At 44.1% G+C, this 18,031-nt stretch overlaps 1 protein-coding gene across 6 annotated transcripts in view; it reads left to right on the top strand.

The window, feature by feature from the left end:
- The window catches only part of PRDM10 (PR/SET domain 10), an 85,098-nt gene that overhangs the window by 13,188 nt on the left and 53,879 nt on the right, over positions 1–18,031 (top strand). For 3 of the 6 annotated variants that reach the window (XM_088657547.1, XM_088657548.1, XM_088657549.1), the window contains exons 2-5: positions 11,897–12,152; positions 14,259–14,441; positions 15,909–16,073; positions 17,882–17,941. In XM_088657547.1, coding sequence (XP_088513673.1) covers positions 14,349–14,441; positions 15,909–16,073; positions 17,882–17,941 — 318 coding nt within the window. In that variant the 5' untranslated portion in view covers positions 11,897–12,152; positions 14,259–14,348. The remainder of the gene's footprint in view (positions 1–11,896; positions 12,153–14,258; positions 14,442–15,908; positions 16,074–17,881; positions 17,942–18,031) is intronic. The other 3 variants (XM_035139142.3, XM_088657550.1, XM_035139138.3) reach the window with 1 other exon arrangement.

Here is an 18,031-nt window from a genome sequence, read left to right as displayed (position 1 = left end):
TTTTGATGCTGCTTTGCCCAGTTCCAAAATGGCTGCAGCGTGACTTCTGGTGCGATGGCCATTTTGGAACAGGGCAGAGCAGCATCAAAAGTCGCTTCTGAGCATGCTCCGCCCAGTTCCAAAATGGCGGGAGCGCTACTTCCGGTCTGCTACTTTCGGTCCAGTCCCTTATTTCTCAGGCCGGAACTTGGCAGGTATGTCTCCATTGTCTCTATGTGGGACAAGAAGCTACAGTTAGAACTGGATATGGAATAACTGATTGGTTCAAAATTGGGAAAGGAGTATGACAAGGTTGTATATTGTCTCCCTGCTTATTTAACATATGCAGAATTCATCATGAATGGATGAATCCCAAACTGGAATTAAGATTGCCGGAAGAAATATCAACAGCCTCAGATATGCAGATGACACAACCTTGATGGCAGAAAGTGAGGAGGAATTAAAGAACCTTTTAATGAGGGTGAAAGAGGAGAGCGCAAAATATGGTCTGAAGCTCAACATCAAAAAAACCAAGATCATGGCCACTGGTCCCATCACCTCCTGGCAAATAGAAGGGGAAGAAATGGAGGCAGTGAGAGATTTTACTTTCTTGGGTTCCATGATCACTGCAGATGGTGACAGCAGTCACGAAATTAAAAGACGGCTGCTTCTTGGGAGAAAAGCAATGATAAACCTAGACAGCACCTTAAAAAGCAGAGACATCACCTTGCCGACAAAGGTCCATATAGTTAAAGCTATGGTTTTACCAGTAGTGATGTATGGAAGTGAGAGCTGGACCATAAAGAAGGCTGATCGCCGAAGAATTGCTGCTTTTGAATTATGGTGCTGGAGGAGACTCTTGAGAGTCCCATGGACTGCAAGAACATCAAACCTATCAATTCTGAAGGAAATCAGCCCTGAGTGCTCACTGGAAGGACAGATCCCGAAGCTGAGGCTCCAATACTTTGGCCACCTCATGAGAAGAGAAGACTCCCTGGAAAAGACCCTGATGTTGGGAAATATTGAGGGCACTAGGAGAAGGGGACAACAGAGGACGAGATGGTTGGACAGTGTTCTTGAAGCTACCAACATGAGTCTGACCAAACTGCAGGAGGCAGTGGAAGACGGGAGTGCCTGGCGTGCTATGGTCCATGGGGTCACGAAGAGTCGGACACAACTAAATGACTAAACAACAAATGCTTTCTTGTTAGTGTTCCTTGCTGAGACTCTCTGTGTCCTGGGAATACCCAATTTAGGGACAGTTTTAGGCCACGTGGTTACATGTCTTGTCTTTTCTATGATTAGTGCAAAGTAAATTATATTTTCTTAGGGAATTGCCTAGGAGAATATTCCAAAAACATTTCCAGACAAATTGTGAAGCAGGTTTTCATATATTACACCTAGCGGTTTTGCCAAGGGCCACCCACTGTGGGATTGGAACAAGGCCTAGAGACAGATGCCTCCACCACGTGGCCCAACTTGGAAGGCGTGATAAGGGATCAGTGCCCAGATTCTTATGATGGTTATGGAATCTTCATGGCCGTTATTGACTGAGACCCCCTAATAGTGTCCTGAGCATTCTGTCTGTGAGCAGAACGAGCTAGCACGCTAGAAAAAAATCCTGCGACAATTTGATCGCCCTCTCTAGCCCTATCTTCCCTTGTTTATTCCTCACCATACCACTGGTCTGCCTCATCATCATTGTGTGGATCCCACTGAGACCACCCCAACTGCCAACTGCTGAATCTTTGGGGAGTTCTTGGTTGTTGGCCCAGCTTATGAAAGGTTCCTTCTTTTATACTTGTGTGGCATCAGAACAAAGTCATCTACAACCCTATAAAAGTAATTTCCAGGTAGGGAAATTAAGTGGACATATGTATACTGGGGAGTCCATTGGCTATGGCCCCATGAACATGCCCACTGCATGTAAAGGTAAAAAAAGGTAAAGGGACCCCTGACCATTAGGTCCAGTCATGACCGACTCTGGGGTTGCGCGCTCATCCCGCATTATTGGCCGAGGGAGCCGGCGTATAGCTTCCAGGTCATGTGGCCAGCATGACAAAGCCGCTTCTGGCAAACCAGAGCAGCACACGGAAACACCGTTTACCTTCCCGCTGTAGCGGTTCCTATTTATCTACTTGCATTCTGATGTGCTTTCGAACTGACGGGGTGAGCTCCCGTTGCTTGGTCCCAGCTCCTGCCAACCTAGCAGTTCGAAAGCCCACTGCATGTACTAGCATGCAATATCATACCATACTGCTCCGTACAGAATTGTGAATTATCCCTAAATTGTAATAGAAGACACAGGTTTCTATTAAGGAGTAGCTGGCCCTGCCACGCGTTGCTGTGGCCTAGTCTGTGAAATGGGCCCTCAGAGTCCCCCTTCTGACTCCCCTGTAGGTCCTAAATGGGCCCTCAGAGTCCCCCTTCAGATTCCCCTGTAGGCCTTAAATGAGCCCTCAGAGTCCCCCTTCAAACCCCCCCCTGTAGGCCCCACTGTGGCTTAGTCTGTGAAATGGGCCCTCAGAGTCTCCCTTCTGACTACCCTGTAAGCCCCACTGTGGGTCAGTCTGTTAAATGGGCCCTCAGAGGGTTTGCGGATACTCTGGGAGGCCTTCTCCTTGTACGGGCCTGGTGGTTTCTCCCTGGTGGGACCGAGATGGGGGGGGCGGCGGATTGTGTAGCGGCCTTGTGCCTACGGGGCTTGTCGGTGGGGAGATATCTGCGGATCGCGGCCTGGTGGTTGTTCCCTGCCGGTCGCGAGTTGGGGTGGGCGGATGGGGGGGTGCGATTGTGGCTATGGGGTGGGCTGTTTCGTGTCGGTGGGGAGATCTCCGCCGAGGGCAGGGATCGTGGATTGTGTGACATATGAGTGGAGGGCATGGATTGTGGATCGGGTAGGATGGTGAAGGCCGAGACCTATGGGGGGATATCTGGGGAGTGGGGGGATCTCTGGGGTAGGTACCTCCATGGCGGGAGGGGGTCCTTGGAGAGCGGGCTACTGTTGGGGTGGCCTGGTCCCTGGCAGAGGTCTGTTCTCCGGGGTGAGCTGTGTGGGTGGTGGGGTGGATGGAGAGTGGCGTTATTTTGCCAGTGGGAGGGATTTTGGGTGTATGTTTAATTTTTTTTAGGTGGGGTGGGTGGGGAGTGGGTGGGAGTTTGGGTGTATATTTGATTTTGTTTTGTGGGGTTGATGGGGAGTGGGCGGGATTGGGTGTATGTTTGATTTTGATTGGTGGGGTTGATGGGGAGTGGGCGGGATTGGGTGTATGTTTGATTTTGATTGGTGGGGTTGATGGGGAGTGGGCGGGATTGGGTGTATGTTTGATTTTGATTGGTGGGGTGGATGGGGAGTGGGCGGGATTTTGGCAGTATGTAGGATGTTGTTCGTAGGATGTCCACTGGAGGGGGCAATTTTGGGGTATACAAATCCAGGTTTCTACCTGTCCTAGGTGTGTGTATGGACAATGTAAGTAGATAGAGACACTCTCACATGGGGTCCCGATGTTGTGAGCAAATTTGAGGACGATCGGGTAAGCGGATGTGGGGAAAGGTTCGTTGGAACAAAAAGCACCCTCTACATTTTTATATATGTAGATAGCAGGATTATTATTTTTTACTGCATCATACTTACCCCTGTGCAAAGCAAAGCATTACATCCTTTCAATTACAGATTTATTTATTTTTTTAAACCAGAATTATCCACTCAAGTATATTTTAACATGAATCAAATAGACTCACCATAGTACTGGTTTTCTAGTTCCCACTGGGATTAGGTTTCGAGATCTAAGCTCACAGTGAAGGTTTCTTTATTTATCACTTGTGAGCTGTGACTCTTTGAAAGAGAAATGGTGTTTCTGTATAATTGCTATTTGGTGTGCCAAAGGGTCCATTTTTCATTCTCCAATTCAGACTCTCATCAGTTCAATATATGTCTGAGCAAATTTATTTTCCAACAAAATTTCACAAAAATAGAAGATTGGTTAAGCCTGCACCTGAATCACTCTAAGAGCAGTTTATTGCCTAGTAGGTGCTTTTGAAAAGGAGCTGCCTAATGCATTTATCTGTTCACCAGTATCTGCACTGGAGAGAGAGGTCTTTTCTTTCAGTGGTCCTAGTTTATTTATCACTGAAACAAATAGTACACTTCTGTTTTTGAAGACATAGATGGATCTTTGTTTACTACATCAAAAGAGAACTTTAGGACTTCATTGTCATCCACTGCAATGTAGCAAAGCTTCTGCTGTTCCTCAATTTCAGTGTTTCTGTAATAGACCAACTTCAAAAGCCAACCTGTCTTGCCATTCACAATGTAAGTTGACAATGAAAGAAGCCATATTGAAAAGGGAGGGGCAACACCTTTTGCCTCGTAATAGTACCTTTGGGACAGGTATTTTAGGAGAACATGGCAGCCCATTTGTAGAAGGCGTTCTATACCACTGGAAATGCCAGGAAAAGTGGTTAAATCCAAGGAAGGGAGATATTGCTGCTTTTACCATCCTCACACTACTTTTCACTTTTTCCTATCACCCTAATGCAGCTTTCCACTCCCACCCCCACTTGTATAATCAATTTTTATTAAAAGTTTTCCACATAAGATACAATAAAAATCACACTAATCTAAAAAAGAAAAACAGAAAAAAGATGAAGAAAGGAAGAGAAGAAAGAAAGAAAGGAAAAGGAAATTGCAAAGTCCGGTATCAAAATTAACACTGATTCCGCACTCTTTCAGTCCCAGCATCCACATCCCATTTGCTGGGTAGGTGTCCAATGATAATTAAAGCTTTGGCTTAGCACGACACAAAACAGACAACTGCTGGTAATTTTACAGTACAAGGCCTAGAACTCTACAGAGATTTTCTGCCAGAGCTAGACTAGGGCTGTGGGTGGCTGTGTCTTACTCTAGGGCAGGGGTCCCCAAACTAAGGCCCGGGGGCCGGATGTGGCCCAATCACCTTCTAAATCTGGCCCTCAGAAGGTCCGGGAATCAGCATGTTTTTACATGAGTAGAATGTGTCCTTTTATTTAAAATGCATCTCTGGGTTATTTGTGGGGCATAGGAATTCGTTCATATTTTTTTTTCAACATAGAGTCCGGCCCCCCACAAGGTCTGGGGGACAATGGACCGGCCCCCTGCTGAAAAAGTTTGCTGACCCCTGCTCTAGGGTTCTAAGCTTACACCTGCAGTGCAATAGTCAGAAGCTGTTCCACAAGGCAGAGGCAAAGACAAACTCCTATTACGGTACTCTATCAAACCTGGCCAAATCAAGATGACACACATCTTCCGTTACTGAAGAAGGGCCCGAGGGCAGAGCACACGCAGTCCGAGATGGCTCACAAAGCTAGGTCCAAGTTCAAGCACTGCCTCACCGGTACTTCCCGACTTTGAGGTGCTCTTTTGGGGAAGACGAGGAGAAAATTCTATTCACTTTTTGTGTCTTTGGATGCAATCAGTTTTGTGCAGTATGTATGTTGAGATGTTTGTACCTAGTGCTAGAGTTGTCTGGAAGGGTGATTTTGGATGGTTCCATTGGGTGTAGAATCTTGAATCACTTGCAGTTCAGTTAATGAGGGCCATATTGTTATACATGTTATATATCACATATGTCCAGTATCTTGCACATGTGTCATTTCCAGAGTAGAAACTGCATCTCACATGTATACTGTGAGATACATGTGTCATTTTGCAGCAGGAAGCCCTGACTGGTGGAGGTCTCCTATGGTGTGAAGCTGTGATGAAACACTTGTGTGTGTTGATTGACTAGGACATATGTTGTTTCCAATATGGAAATTAATCCTCGTGTTGGAATTTTGTCGTATGTGAGGTGACCCAGAGATAGCAGTGTAAACCAGGGGTCAGCAACCTTTTCCAGCCGTGGGCCAGTCCACCGTCCCTCAGACCATGTGGTGGGCCGGACTATTTTTTTGGGGGGAAATGAACGAATTCCTATGCCCCACAAATAAGCCAGAGATGCATTTTAAATAAAAGCACACATTCTACTCATGTAAAAACACCAGGCAGGCCCCACAAATAACCCAGAGGTGCATTTTAAATACTGTAAAAGGACACATTCTACTCAAGTAAAAGCAAGCTGATTCTCGGACTGTCCGCGGGCCGGATTTAGAATGCGATTGGGCCGCATCCGGCCCACGGGCCTTAGGTTGCCTACCCCTGGTGTAAACTATGTAGGATCATTGACAATGAACATGAACATGTTGTTTCTGGAAACGGGTAGCTGTATCTCCACTGTGCTTGACTTCTTGGTGCATTTTTGCACTGTGATACTGTAATACAGGGGCAGAAAACCTTTTCCAACCTAAGGGCCACATTTCCTTCTGAGCGACTATCTGAAGGCAGAGTGGTAGTAGTAGTAGGTTCTGTATTTTGCAATTCAATTTTTCAGGTTTGGAATCTTGGTATGATTACACATGCTTCTTCCTTCTAACTGAATTCGAAGAATTTAGTAACATGGTTTTTCCTTAAGCAAGCCCTTGGAGCTGGTAATATGGGATCCAGTTAAAAGGAGAATCACAGCACAGACAGTGTGTGTGAAAATAGATGATGGGGAAGCATCAAAAGAGAAAAGATGACCTCCTCGCATAATTTGGAAGGAGAAGGGAGGATAGATTAAAGAGAGCTTTATAGAGAACATTCTGCCAACATTAAAATAAAAAAGTGGGTGGGAGGTTAGAGTGTGAGAATAATAATTATTTTAATCCTTAGGTTGGTTTAAGAAAGAAGCATAGTTTGCTCTATATTCTGACAACAGCCAGCCAGTGAGGACATGTTCTCATATCACAACATCATGTACAGTATTGAATGTTGATGTTGATATCTGTTTCAAAGGGGTTTCCCCCTCGTAAGCGCTCCAGAAATTTCCTGTATATACTGTACTACCTTAGTAGCTATTAACAATATAGCCCTGTAAGGCAGACCAGTATTCAGACTTGGGGCTCTCTAAGAGACCCAGTGAGTTAATGATTGAGGTGAGATTTGAAGTGTTCCTGCTCTTAACCCCCTACATCACACTATATTTTATTTAGTGAAACTTACTGTTGTGTGAGAGACCATTAGGCTTAATTTCAAGGGCAAGAATATAATGCCGTAACATAATAATGCAAATACTGTACTGTGCTTGCATATTATGTTACACACAATATAGTGCAGCAACAAGAGTTTTAGATTTGGAAGGGGGAAACACAGATTTAGTTCCCCCCCTTTCTTCTCTTTCCCTTGGCTATGAAGCTCATTCTGTGGGTTTGGGAAAGTCACTACCTACATCGCACTGTGAGGCCAAAAATACTATGAATTCTTTGGAAGAAGGGCCGGATACAAATGTCATTAATCACTGAAAGGGATGTTAGGGAACGCTCCCGATATGGCATTGCGTTGAATTTAAAACAAAGATTTTTCTTGACGCAAGGGAACTGTGTGGGCTTCCTCTGGTGCCCTCATGTACTGTTTGCACTGCCTTCTGTCAGCGTTGCGTTGCTTTCCCACTCTAGGATGATGACACAATGCATTTATATCCTCCTGCCACGCGCCTGGCTTTCTTTGCAGCTGCTCTTAGTGGCATAGCCTCCTTTCATGCAGACATACTGCTTGCTCTCGTCACACCCACACTGCTACCTTGCCTTAAGATGCTAGCCTAGGGGATGTTGCAGACATGCAAGGGATTGGCTGATGTCCTTGCATCAGTCTCGCAATGCAGCAGACTGCATTTACTCCCTCCACCCTCCAACACAGGCTGCCACAGACATGCTGTTGACGTTCCTTGTTTTGCAGTGGTAGCTGTCAAGTGTCTGTATGCTATGTGAAAATAATAAGGGAAAGAAACACAAATATTCTATACAGGGCTGTGTGGTGATGGGGAGGGGGAATTCTTCCACTGTGCCTGCTGTGGAGGAAGAGACAATTCTAACGATTTTAGAAGCCCAAGGAAATCTTTTTTTGTTTTTTTGCATAATAATAATAATAATAATAATAATAATAATAATAATAATAATGTGTTTCAGCTTATGAAAAAACAATGTAATTCTTAATTTCTTCTAATTATTGTTGCTTGCGTGGACTTACCTTCAACCCTATGGGGTCATGTCACAGAATAAAAACAAGGCTGAGATCAATGTCCTTGCTTAACACTATCGCTCTGTGAAATAAATTTTGTTTCTGTATGCTGTCATCTCCCTGGAAACCTACAATGGGTAGGTGGCGGAGGGGGGAAGAGCCACACTCTGGTAGCTACGTATGAGATGAGTAGAACTAGCACACCAGTCATTTAAAAAAGAAACAACAAGAACACCAGAATTGTGTGCACAAAAATTATCCATATTCTAGAGCAGGCTTCCTCAACCTTGGCCCTCAAGATGTTTTTGGCCTACAACTCCCATGATCCCTAGCTAGCAGGACCAGTGGTCAGGGATGATGGGAATTGTAGTCTCAAAACATTTGGAGGGCCGAGGATGAGGAAGCCTATTCTAGAGGCTGTATCTTCTGCTAAATGTACACAAAGTAGGTCCATTGAAATAGATGGACACGACTAGCTTAGGTTCATTTATTTAGATGAGTCTATGGTCCACGGGGTCACGAAGAGTCGGACACAACTAAACGACTAAACAACAACTCTCAGTAGTAGACTGAGTAGCAGGCGTTTCCATGTGCTGCTCTGGTTCGCTAGAAGTGGCTTTGTCATGCTGGCCACATGACCTGGAAGCTGTACGCCGGCTCCCTTGGCCAATAACGCGACATGAGCGTCGCAACCCCAGAGTTGGTCACGACTGGACCTAATGGTTAGGGATCCCTTTACCTTACTCTGAGTAGAACGTAGTTGGATACAACCCTGGATGTTTCAACTTGAGCAGAGTATGCACATTTAGTTAGTGTTTCACTTGTCCATTATAAAAATACCGAAGGTGGCTAACAATAGAATTTGCAATTTAAAATAACCAATCCATATAAGATGATAAGGAACAATATAACAAAACTTTATAAAAATAAGTTATGAACACACACACACACACACACACACACACTTTTGGCTTGTTTGGCATAATTAATTGTGGTTCTGTGCCAGAGCTCCATGCGGTGTCCAGTGCTGTGTGTTCTGCACAGCCTTTTTTCTTTTGGAAATTATTTCCAGTTTTATCAATATATTTCTAAGCTTATTGGCTCAGAGTTGCAGCAGAAGAGCTTGCATTATGAAGATGTTTCTCTCATAGCTTTGCTCAGATACAGTCAGAGGTGGGGACCCAGGGGCAAGGAGGTGGTTCAGCAGGCAGCCCAGTCTGCAGCAGCCTGACAGGTTGCTCAGATGGAAGAGCCAGGTCAGGCACAGAAGCTTTATAGGATCCAAGAGGGCACTCTATTGGCTCTGTGTGTCATCTGATCCCTTTTGGCCTAGTAGTGGCAGTAGCAGCCTCCAGCCATGTGAAGCGGTGCTGCAGCACCAGCATAGATCAGGTGAGCTGCTTCCTCCATACTACCTCCAAGTTGCCAAAGTGACAGAGGAAATAAAATGCCTGGAACAGGTATGAGAAACCTGGGGACATCTTGTTGCCGGACTCCAACTCCCATTTTCCATGACCATTGGCCAGGTTGGCTGGAGCTCATAGGAGCTGAAGTCCAACATCTGGAGGGGCACAGGTTCCCCATCCACAGCTGAAACTCTTGAACACGTCCTCCGTTTAGGACCCCAGCATCTCAAAGATGCCCCTGAAATAACAGTCCTAACATAATTGCTGCACTGAGCAGAGTTCAGCCCAGATATTGAACAAAGTAGTAGCTGCTGTTATTATTATTGCTTGTTATGCATCCAGCACAGGTTTTTTTTGTCGTTTTCTCCTCCTCTCAATGCTTGGTTGTGTATTTGTCGGTTGGACTGTTTTCTGGGTGTATAAATGGAATACTGTAACACCCCAAAGACTCAATTGGGAAGACAACACTTCCCGACTTAGCCTTTGATCTTCTTCCCTCCCTTCCCTCCCTTTGTAGAATCAGAAGGGACCATGAGCGCCATCTAGTCCAACCCCTCTGAACGGCAGGAATCTTTTACCCAATGTGGGGCTCGAACCCATGACCCTGCAATTAAGAGCCTCATGCTCTACTGACTGAGCTATTCCTTCTTTTTTTAAAACACACACACACACACACACACACACACACACACACACACACCTTACTTGGGTAAGCCACATGCCTTAGAAACAATTCTGTCCTGAGGGATCTTAAAACTATCCCCTTAGTCCTCTTCATTCCCCCTCACACAATTGCATAGTTGGAAAAGCAGGGTTGCGCCTGATATTTCCGCCATTGCACACCGGCCGCTGGCTGTCCATGCGCAGGAAAAGGGATGCATAGAGGGCATCCGCTCTACGCAGATGAGTTCTGAAACATGCTGCTGGAGCCTACATACAGAGAACAGGCTCGCCTGTACAAATATCCTGCAAACATCATGCAGACTTGTCTGCTAACTGCATTTTTATTTTCTATCCCACTGCTTTCTCCAAGGAGCTCAAGGGGGTATCCTCATTTAATTGGGTCCTCATTTAATTGGGTATGACTGAATTGGGTTCTAACTTCTGGGCATACAGTGCTCAGTTGAAATCCCAACAGCGTTAGTGAGGAAGGCAGGAGTCGAAACATTTAACTTGCTAAAGAGTGTTAAATCTATCTCTGTTTCATCATTCACTTATCAATATATGCCCATGGAGACTGTTTCTCAGCTGCTGTATATATAAAAAATTGGTTTGGAAACTCAAGAGCATTTCTCATGTAGTCTGTGATATGACACAGGGGGCTTTTGGTCAAAGGATTAAAGTAAAAATTATCGAGGGTATGTGGAGTTCCTTAGGCACACGTAAAGTAGTTCTTTGGATCCTAGCCATAGGAACACTTGTGGATGTTTTCGTCTCACCATGTAATAATAATGTATTAAGATCAGTTATCCTGGGGTTTGCTTGTGATGCATGTAAACTTGCCAGATGTTCCTTGATTCCAAGGGGGTGTTTCAACTGCAATAAATTATTATGGATGTTTCTTATTTACCACTGCTGCAGCTCTCCTGAACCTCATAGCACAGAGTGCTCTATTTTTGCAGTGTCTCTTTACCGTATTGTCATGGTGTGGTGGTAGGGAGGAGAGAGAGGTTTGGCAGGCTGGGATCTTGCGCTAAGCCTGAGAGGGAGGCACTGTTTGGCCTCTAGAGCATTATATGCAGTCCGATAAATGTAGAGAAGGCAGTGCCGTGCTGCGTTCAGATGCAGATACCGTGCTGATTTTTCTACTGTTCCACTGAGGGACATTATTGTTCGCCTTTCCTGCATTATTGATTTGAGTCTTCTGTAAAAAGTCATGCAGGGGGGGAAATGTATCGACTCAGAGCCTGCAAGAGTTCTAAAATGCTAGCAAGCAAGATGAATGGAAGGGATGGTATTCACACACACACACACACCGTGCTTAATTTACAAGCCAAATGCCATTATAGGGGCATAAATTATGTCTAAAAATGATTTGCATTTAAAATTGAAATGGGTGGAGCAGTCACCGAGGAGCCCTTTGCTTTCTTTCTTGTGCATTGGCAAGGGTTAACAACTATTAGATCAGCTCAGCCAGCCAGTCAGTATAAAATAAAGTTAATTGGACTTGCCGAAAATCAAATGGCCTCAGTCTTGCACTAATTCCTAAGTCTCTGATTTAATAATGACACGGGAGACGAAGGACTGGAAAGGTGCTGAATGACTGTCTAAACCAATCAGCAGAGCTGTAAATTACACTTCTGAGATTCCCAGTGGCAGATTGAGACGTGTGGTTGAAATCGCAAGGGGTGGATAAAGCTGTACATGGAAGCAATTTGTCAAGATTCCCCAGCTTACGTAAATTGGAATTTAAGCTTCATTTTTAATTCTCTCTCTTTCTCAGCATTTCAGCTGCCAAGAGGGACCACACATTTGGGATCAGGAGGAAGAGACGCCCCTGAGCGGAGGGGCTGGTTAAACGCTGGACTAGAAAATAAAAACAAGTCAATTAGGGACTGAAGGTTTTTTTTTTATTAAAAAACAAAACAACAACAACAACAACAACAACAACAACAACAACAACAACAGACCAGTGTCAATGTAACATTTCATGCTTACATGATGACTCTTCAACATCATCTAATGAGCACATATGAGAGGTAGTTATTTTGGAAGGTAATCTGCATAACTTCCAAATGTCATTCATGAATGTGAAATGTTGCATTGAATGAGCTCATTTGAAACAGGATAACGCTAGTTATAATCAGATAATTTGCTCAGTGAAATACCACCGAGTGTGCGAACAAGTCCACTGGTTGTTTCCTCCCTGCAAATAAGCTGCAAAGTTTGTTGCTATGGAGCACCCCCTCCTGGACAGCATGAAAGCAAGTTCAGTGTCTTGACTTTCCATGCAAGTCTGGCTTTCTGTCTGCTGGAGATTCACTTTGATTTGGGGAATGCAAATGGGTAGGAACAACTTGTTTGTAAACTCTATTGCCTCCCTGTTAGGGGAGTGCAGCATCAGTCAGGGCAAATAATCGAATCGAGTGTCTGTCACTGTCAGGCCTAACATCACTGTTCAATATGACAGTTTGTGCTCCTCTTAAATGTATGCTGCATTCTAAATGCTTCAGGATTGAATAACCGAATAAACTTTCACAAGTGGCACCAGGGGTGTTTTTTGTTTCTGTTCTTGGGACTAGCCAGCGTTGTATGTTTGCTGTCAGTTGCCAATCATCCTAACTGGCCACAGGGAAACAGCACCATAGCCTTCACATACTGGAAGGTGGTTGATATTTCCAGACCCTTCAGGTGTCCCTATTTTCCAGGGACGTCCCTGATTTAGACAAGCCATCCTAGTTTCTGATTTGATCCTTGAATGTCCCCCTTTTCCTTAGGATGTCCCTATTTTAATTGGAGAAATGTTGGAGGGTATGGAGTTATCCGACCCCCAAGCCGTCTAAAGGCAATCCTGTATAGGGAAGGTTTTTGTTTTTTAAAAAAATGTTTAATGTTTTATTATGGTTTTATATATGCTGGAAGCCACCAGAGTGGCTGGGTCAATCCAGTAAGATGTGGGGGGCTATAAATAGTAAAATTATCATTATGGAATGGGATGTCCCTATTTTCATCGGAGAAATTTTGGAGGGTATGTATTTCTAAGAACACAAAAACATGAACATTCGAGCATGCTCAGTCTGGGTTTGCGTGACACCATATTCAAGATCTAGGACAGGGATGGGCAGACTTCAGGCTTGCAGGATCTGCTTCAGTTTTCTCTCATTCATCACACACACACACACACACACACACACACACACACACACGGTCCATCACCTAGTGCCAGGTGCAAAATACATACACTACACTGAAAATTAACGAAACCTAAACCCAGGCTTTTGTTCTGAGTACCAGAACTGAATGGAGCTCACAGTCCTTGCATGCAAAACCCCACTCCCAAGTTACCCTAGGATTTCTTCCTTTCAGCAATATTTGGTGGTGTCAAGTTATTCTGTTGCTGTCATTATTGAGTGTTTGAAAGTCAAAATCCTTGCTGATCAAATTATCCAGAGATGTACTTATAGATCTATCCCGATCCCTGCCCACTACTGATACAGGAAACTGACACTGGTATGAGCATCTCTTGGGAAAGGTGCCAAAGCTCTGATTATATTTACGTAAATAAGGATTTGTATTGTTATGGTAGAAGCAAGATGCCCATCACTGTGCCCGCCAAAGGTGGTGTGTGTGGAAAAGTGCCTGTATAATTCAGAAATTCTCAGGGTGGAGACACTATTGCAGTGTTTCCCAACCTTGTGCCTCCAGCTGTTTTTGGACTACAACTCCCATCATCCCTAGCTAGCAAGACCAGTGGTCAGGAATGATGGGAATTGTAGTCACAAAACATCTGGAGGCACAAGGTTGGGAAACACTGCACTATTGCAGTGGCAGCTAAACCAGCTCAGCTGCTCATGGTGACTGATTGCAGCATCTAGTTTTGTGCTCTCTCTCTGCTGTGACCCAGATTGCATGTTCATTTTGTCCCATAGAAATCAATGGGAACCATGGACAACTGAGCTATTCCCTTTCTGTATAGCTCCACACTAGAGCCCAATGAAGCCTGGGGAGCTGGATTTTTAATTGTATAGATTTAAATACATGGTGGGTGGTCAAGCTTCATGGTTCCCTTTGTATTACTGTAATGTATGCAGTTCTTTGATATATGTATATATATATATATTCTCTCCCCCTCTCTTTCTGTATAGCTATGGTACAGAAGGTTACCTTGTCTCGAGATAAAACAGCCAGATGAATCTTTTCAGCCAAGCTCAGTTTCGATAATTAGTTATCACACTATGGAGCCCGACAGCAGGGACGACATCGACTTGAAAGAGGAAACCGCACAGGTGTGGTCTGAATCGGCTGAGCAGGAACAGAATACTGCTCAGGTGACTAGTGCTTATCGCATTTTTTAACTGCTGATGTTCATGAAGTCTGAATAGGGCATCCCTGCAGTAGTTCAACCTGCTTCTTAAAGGGATTTGTGTGTGTAAATTGTTATTGGATATATATGAAACTGTCTTGAGGGTTGGATTTTTGCATGATACAGAAATTTCCCTGGCTATAGATTTTGTTCTATGAAGTTCTCCTAAGGTTTCAGATACACCAACTAAAATATGTTGGGTTTTTAAAATGTTTTTATTAAAGGGAAAAAGTGACTATAACACAAGAAAGAAAAGGGACATTATCATTTGTGTTCCAGCTTATTAGAAATATCACCTTTCCCATAAATCTTATCAGTCTCTACATTGCTTTTAAAAAGTTACGTTGTATTTCTTATACATATATAATGTAATGCAGACTTAGATAAGAGAGGAAACAGAGGGTTTGAGGATAGCACATTCTGTCATTTATAACTTAATAGCTGTACTTCACAAAACAGTTGTTGGTAACTGTTTTGTATTGGTAAGGCCATTGAAGATTAACAATTAGGCTCAACTTTCATTTGGTCCAGGTATCCTTAGGGTTGTCCCCTTTTCCCTTGATACAGGATTTGTACTTTTAACAGCAGCATAACAGATAGAAATCCAACAGGCCAAGTTTCTTTCACTGCACCTACCTGCCTGCAAGTATTACTGTATATGTAGTGGATCCATATGTACTATGAAGCTGATAGAGGTGCACAGCCTTTTAGGAAACAAGACGGCTGTAATTGACCTCAATGGTACTAAACTGATTTCATTCATAGTATCCCAGTTGAACTGGGTCTTGGGATTGAACTGTTACTGATTTCAGTGGCCAGTTTCCAACAAAAGTGGCATTTTAGGTTAGACTTTCTTATTCACCTAGTTTTGGTTTTTTTCTGTGCTGATTCTGTATGAGTTGCCAATGTAGTCTGGAATATTACTAGGGATACACAGGCAACTCCCCATTTATGTGCCTGCAATTGACACGCAACCACGCAAGCGTGCATTGTGCTGAACCAAGAAGTGAATATAAAAGTGCAAAAACGGCACTAGAGGAGCACAGAAGGGGCAAAAAAGGCGCGGAAACAGTGCCTAGTAAAACCAGGAGCCCTTGCACTGACTCTTGAGGCTGTGGAGAGTTGCTGTTTGAACAAGGAGGTTTGGAAGGAGCGATTGTGGAGTTTAACCAGTCTGGTAAGTGCTACTGGTTTTTTAATGTTTTTATTCAGGGGTTTTCAGAGGTTTAGCGTGTGTGTGCAGGCTTTTTCAATGGTATTTCAAATATACATGATTTCACTGACAAACACAGTGCCTTGAAATGTAACCCCCACGTGATCTGGGAGTAGCCTGTACGTATGTAAGTATTCCCGTACATTCTTATGCACAGCTTTGTGTCTGGACACTTCCTGACATTTCTTCTCTGCCCCTGTTCCCCTTCCCTTTCTCCAGGTCCACTTTGTCCCTGAAGGTGGAACTGTGGCTCAGATTGTGTACAGCGATGATCAGGACCGTCCTTCACAGCAGGTGGTCTACACTGCCGACGGCACATCTTACACCTCTGTGGACACCTCGGAGCATACACTGGTGTACATCCACCCCGTGGAAGCCACTCAGGCATGTGACATCTCGCACCCCCCCCCCAATGTCTCTGTCTACTCATGGCTGCAGAGAGCAATAATTTCATTCAGAACTTGGGCCAGCTGCCTGCAAAGCTGTGTGAATGCCTAATAGTCCTCAGCTGTGCATAATCATCTAGTCATTGGCGAAGGGGGAGTTTGGACTTTTCATGCTAAATGAGAGTGCAGATGTTGTAATCAAAAATGCTGGGAGGCTATTGAGTATGAAGCCCCATCCATTGCGCTTCTCTGAAACTGGAATAATTTAGCCTCCCTCCCCCCTTCAAAAGAGGACACGAGTAATCAGTGCAACAATATCAGCCATCACAGTGTTTTGTAAAACAAGGGGGTTCCTAATCCATTCTTTTCAGATTCCTTATTTGCATAGCCAAGTTTAGGTAACTACTAATAATTTGGGCATTGGAACTTCTATTTTTTTCTATCAATTGTGCTAGTCCGTAGACTTGAACTGGACAAATCTATTGATAGGTTTTCAAACTTTGTGCCTTTACGAAATATTTTAAACAGTGATTTGTTTGCATGCTCTATGCATTACTTGTGCATTGCGGAGGACCTTGGATCCTCTTCTAGGGTGTGCATTTTTTTAAATGCTTTATTTTTATTTCAATATATATAAACATATTACAGAAAATAAAACGGAAAAACAGAAAACATGCACATCCATACAAAAGACAAAGTACATTGGCCCAAGATAAAAAGGATTTTCTCCCCCTCCCCCCACCCCGCCCTCTTCTTTTTCTCACTTTAAGGTGTGCATTTATAGGGGGGGAACACAGGGAGCTGGCTGCCTTGACATAAGTCAGACCACTGGTTAGCTAGCTCAGTACTGCCTATACTGACTGGCAGCAGCTCTGCAGGGTTTCAGATGGCAGTCTTGCCTAGAGATGGCACCAATTGAACCTTGGACCTTTTGCATGCAAAGCATTGCAGTGCTGCTGAGCAACAGCCCTTTGCATCTTTACTGATCAGACTTGTTTGGATTCTCCAGTGGCTCATGTGGGCGAGAGACCGCAAACAACTTGGTACACTTTGGAATTTGTGTTAGTACTTCCTGGATGGAAATGCAACCTCACACTCTACACTTCTGTGTTTGCACATTGCTGAGGAAGATCAGTAGTGGTTGGAAAGCTGTCTTTCAGGAGAGCGTTTCTATTGTTACTGATCTTCTCATTGGGAGACCTCTAAAAAGCTTCTAACGAACCACATGATTTAGAAACCACCGTTCTAATTTAGACAAACCATATAGCTGCTGGTAACAGTACCCTACTAAATTCCCAAATCCCAGTCCATCCTCCATAATATCCTTACGCTGCCCGTTCCTATCCCCCCTCCCCCCTAATCTTCATTGCACTCCATTTTGGTGCTTTACTGTTCCTGTTTTAATCAGGTCCTTCTACTTCTTTACCCCTTGGCTTAAATTGTCAAGCAGGATTTTGCTTTTAAGCTTTGATGTGAGCACTCTTGAGTCTTGACGCAGAGAGAGAGAAAGCACCACGGGCAAACAACCTGCTACAATTTGGAATTCGTGTTAAGTACTTTCGAGATGGAAGCTGTTGTGTCAATGTAACACCACCACCTCACACTTTATAGGTGGACTGTTGGCACTAAGAGTGCATTTCATAAATATTCTGTAGTGGCCAAGGTATTTGGCCTTATGAAAATTGAATGAAACCAGCCATTTTTCCACTGTCACTTTCCTTTCAGCAAGTTTGTTCCGTCACTGTGAGCTTCGCATAACCAAGCGTTACCAAGACCCTCTTAACCATTCTTCATTATTTTGTTCAGACTTTGTTTACAGACCCGTCCCAAGTGGCATACGTCCAGCAGGATGCAGCGACACAGCAGGTAAGGTTCAGGCCTTTCAGTTGAGCTTTACGTGTGTCTTTTGACGGGCTATGCATTTATTTTGTCCTGTTCTTGTCTCTGCAAAACCTG

Source organism: Zootoca vivipara, chromosome 14, assembly GCF_965207765.1.
Source record: "Zootoca vivipara chromosome 14, rZooViv2.hap1.1, whole genome shotgun sequence".
In the NCBI taxonomy this organism is placed as follows: Eukaryota; Metazoa; Chordata; class Lepidosauria; order Squamata; family Lacertidae; genus Zootoca; species Zootoca vivipara.
The sequence above is the reverse complement of the archived record's forward strand: the minus strand, read 5'-3'. Positions and strand labels throughout refer to the sequence as shown.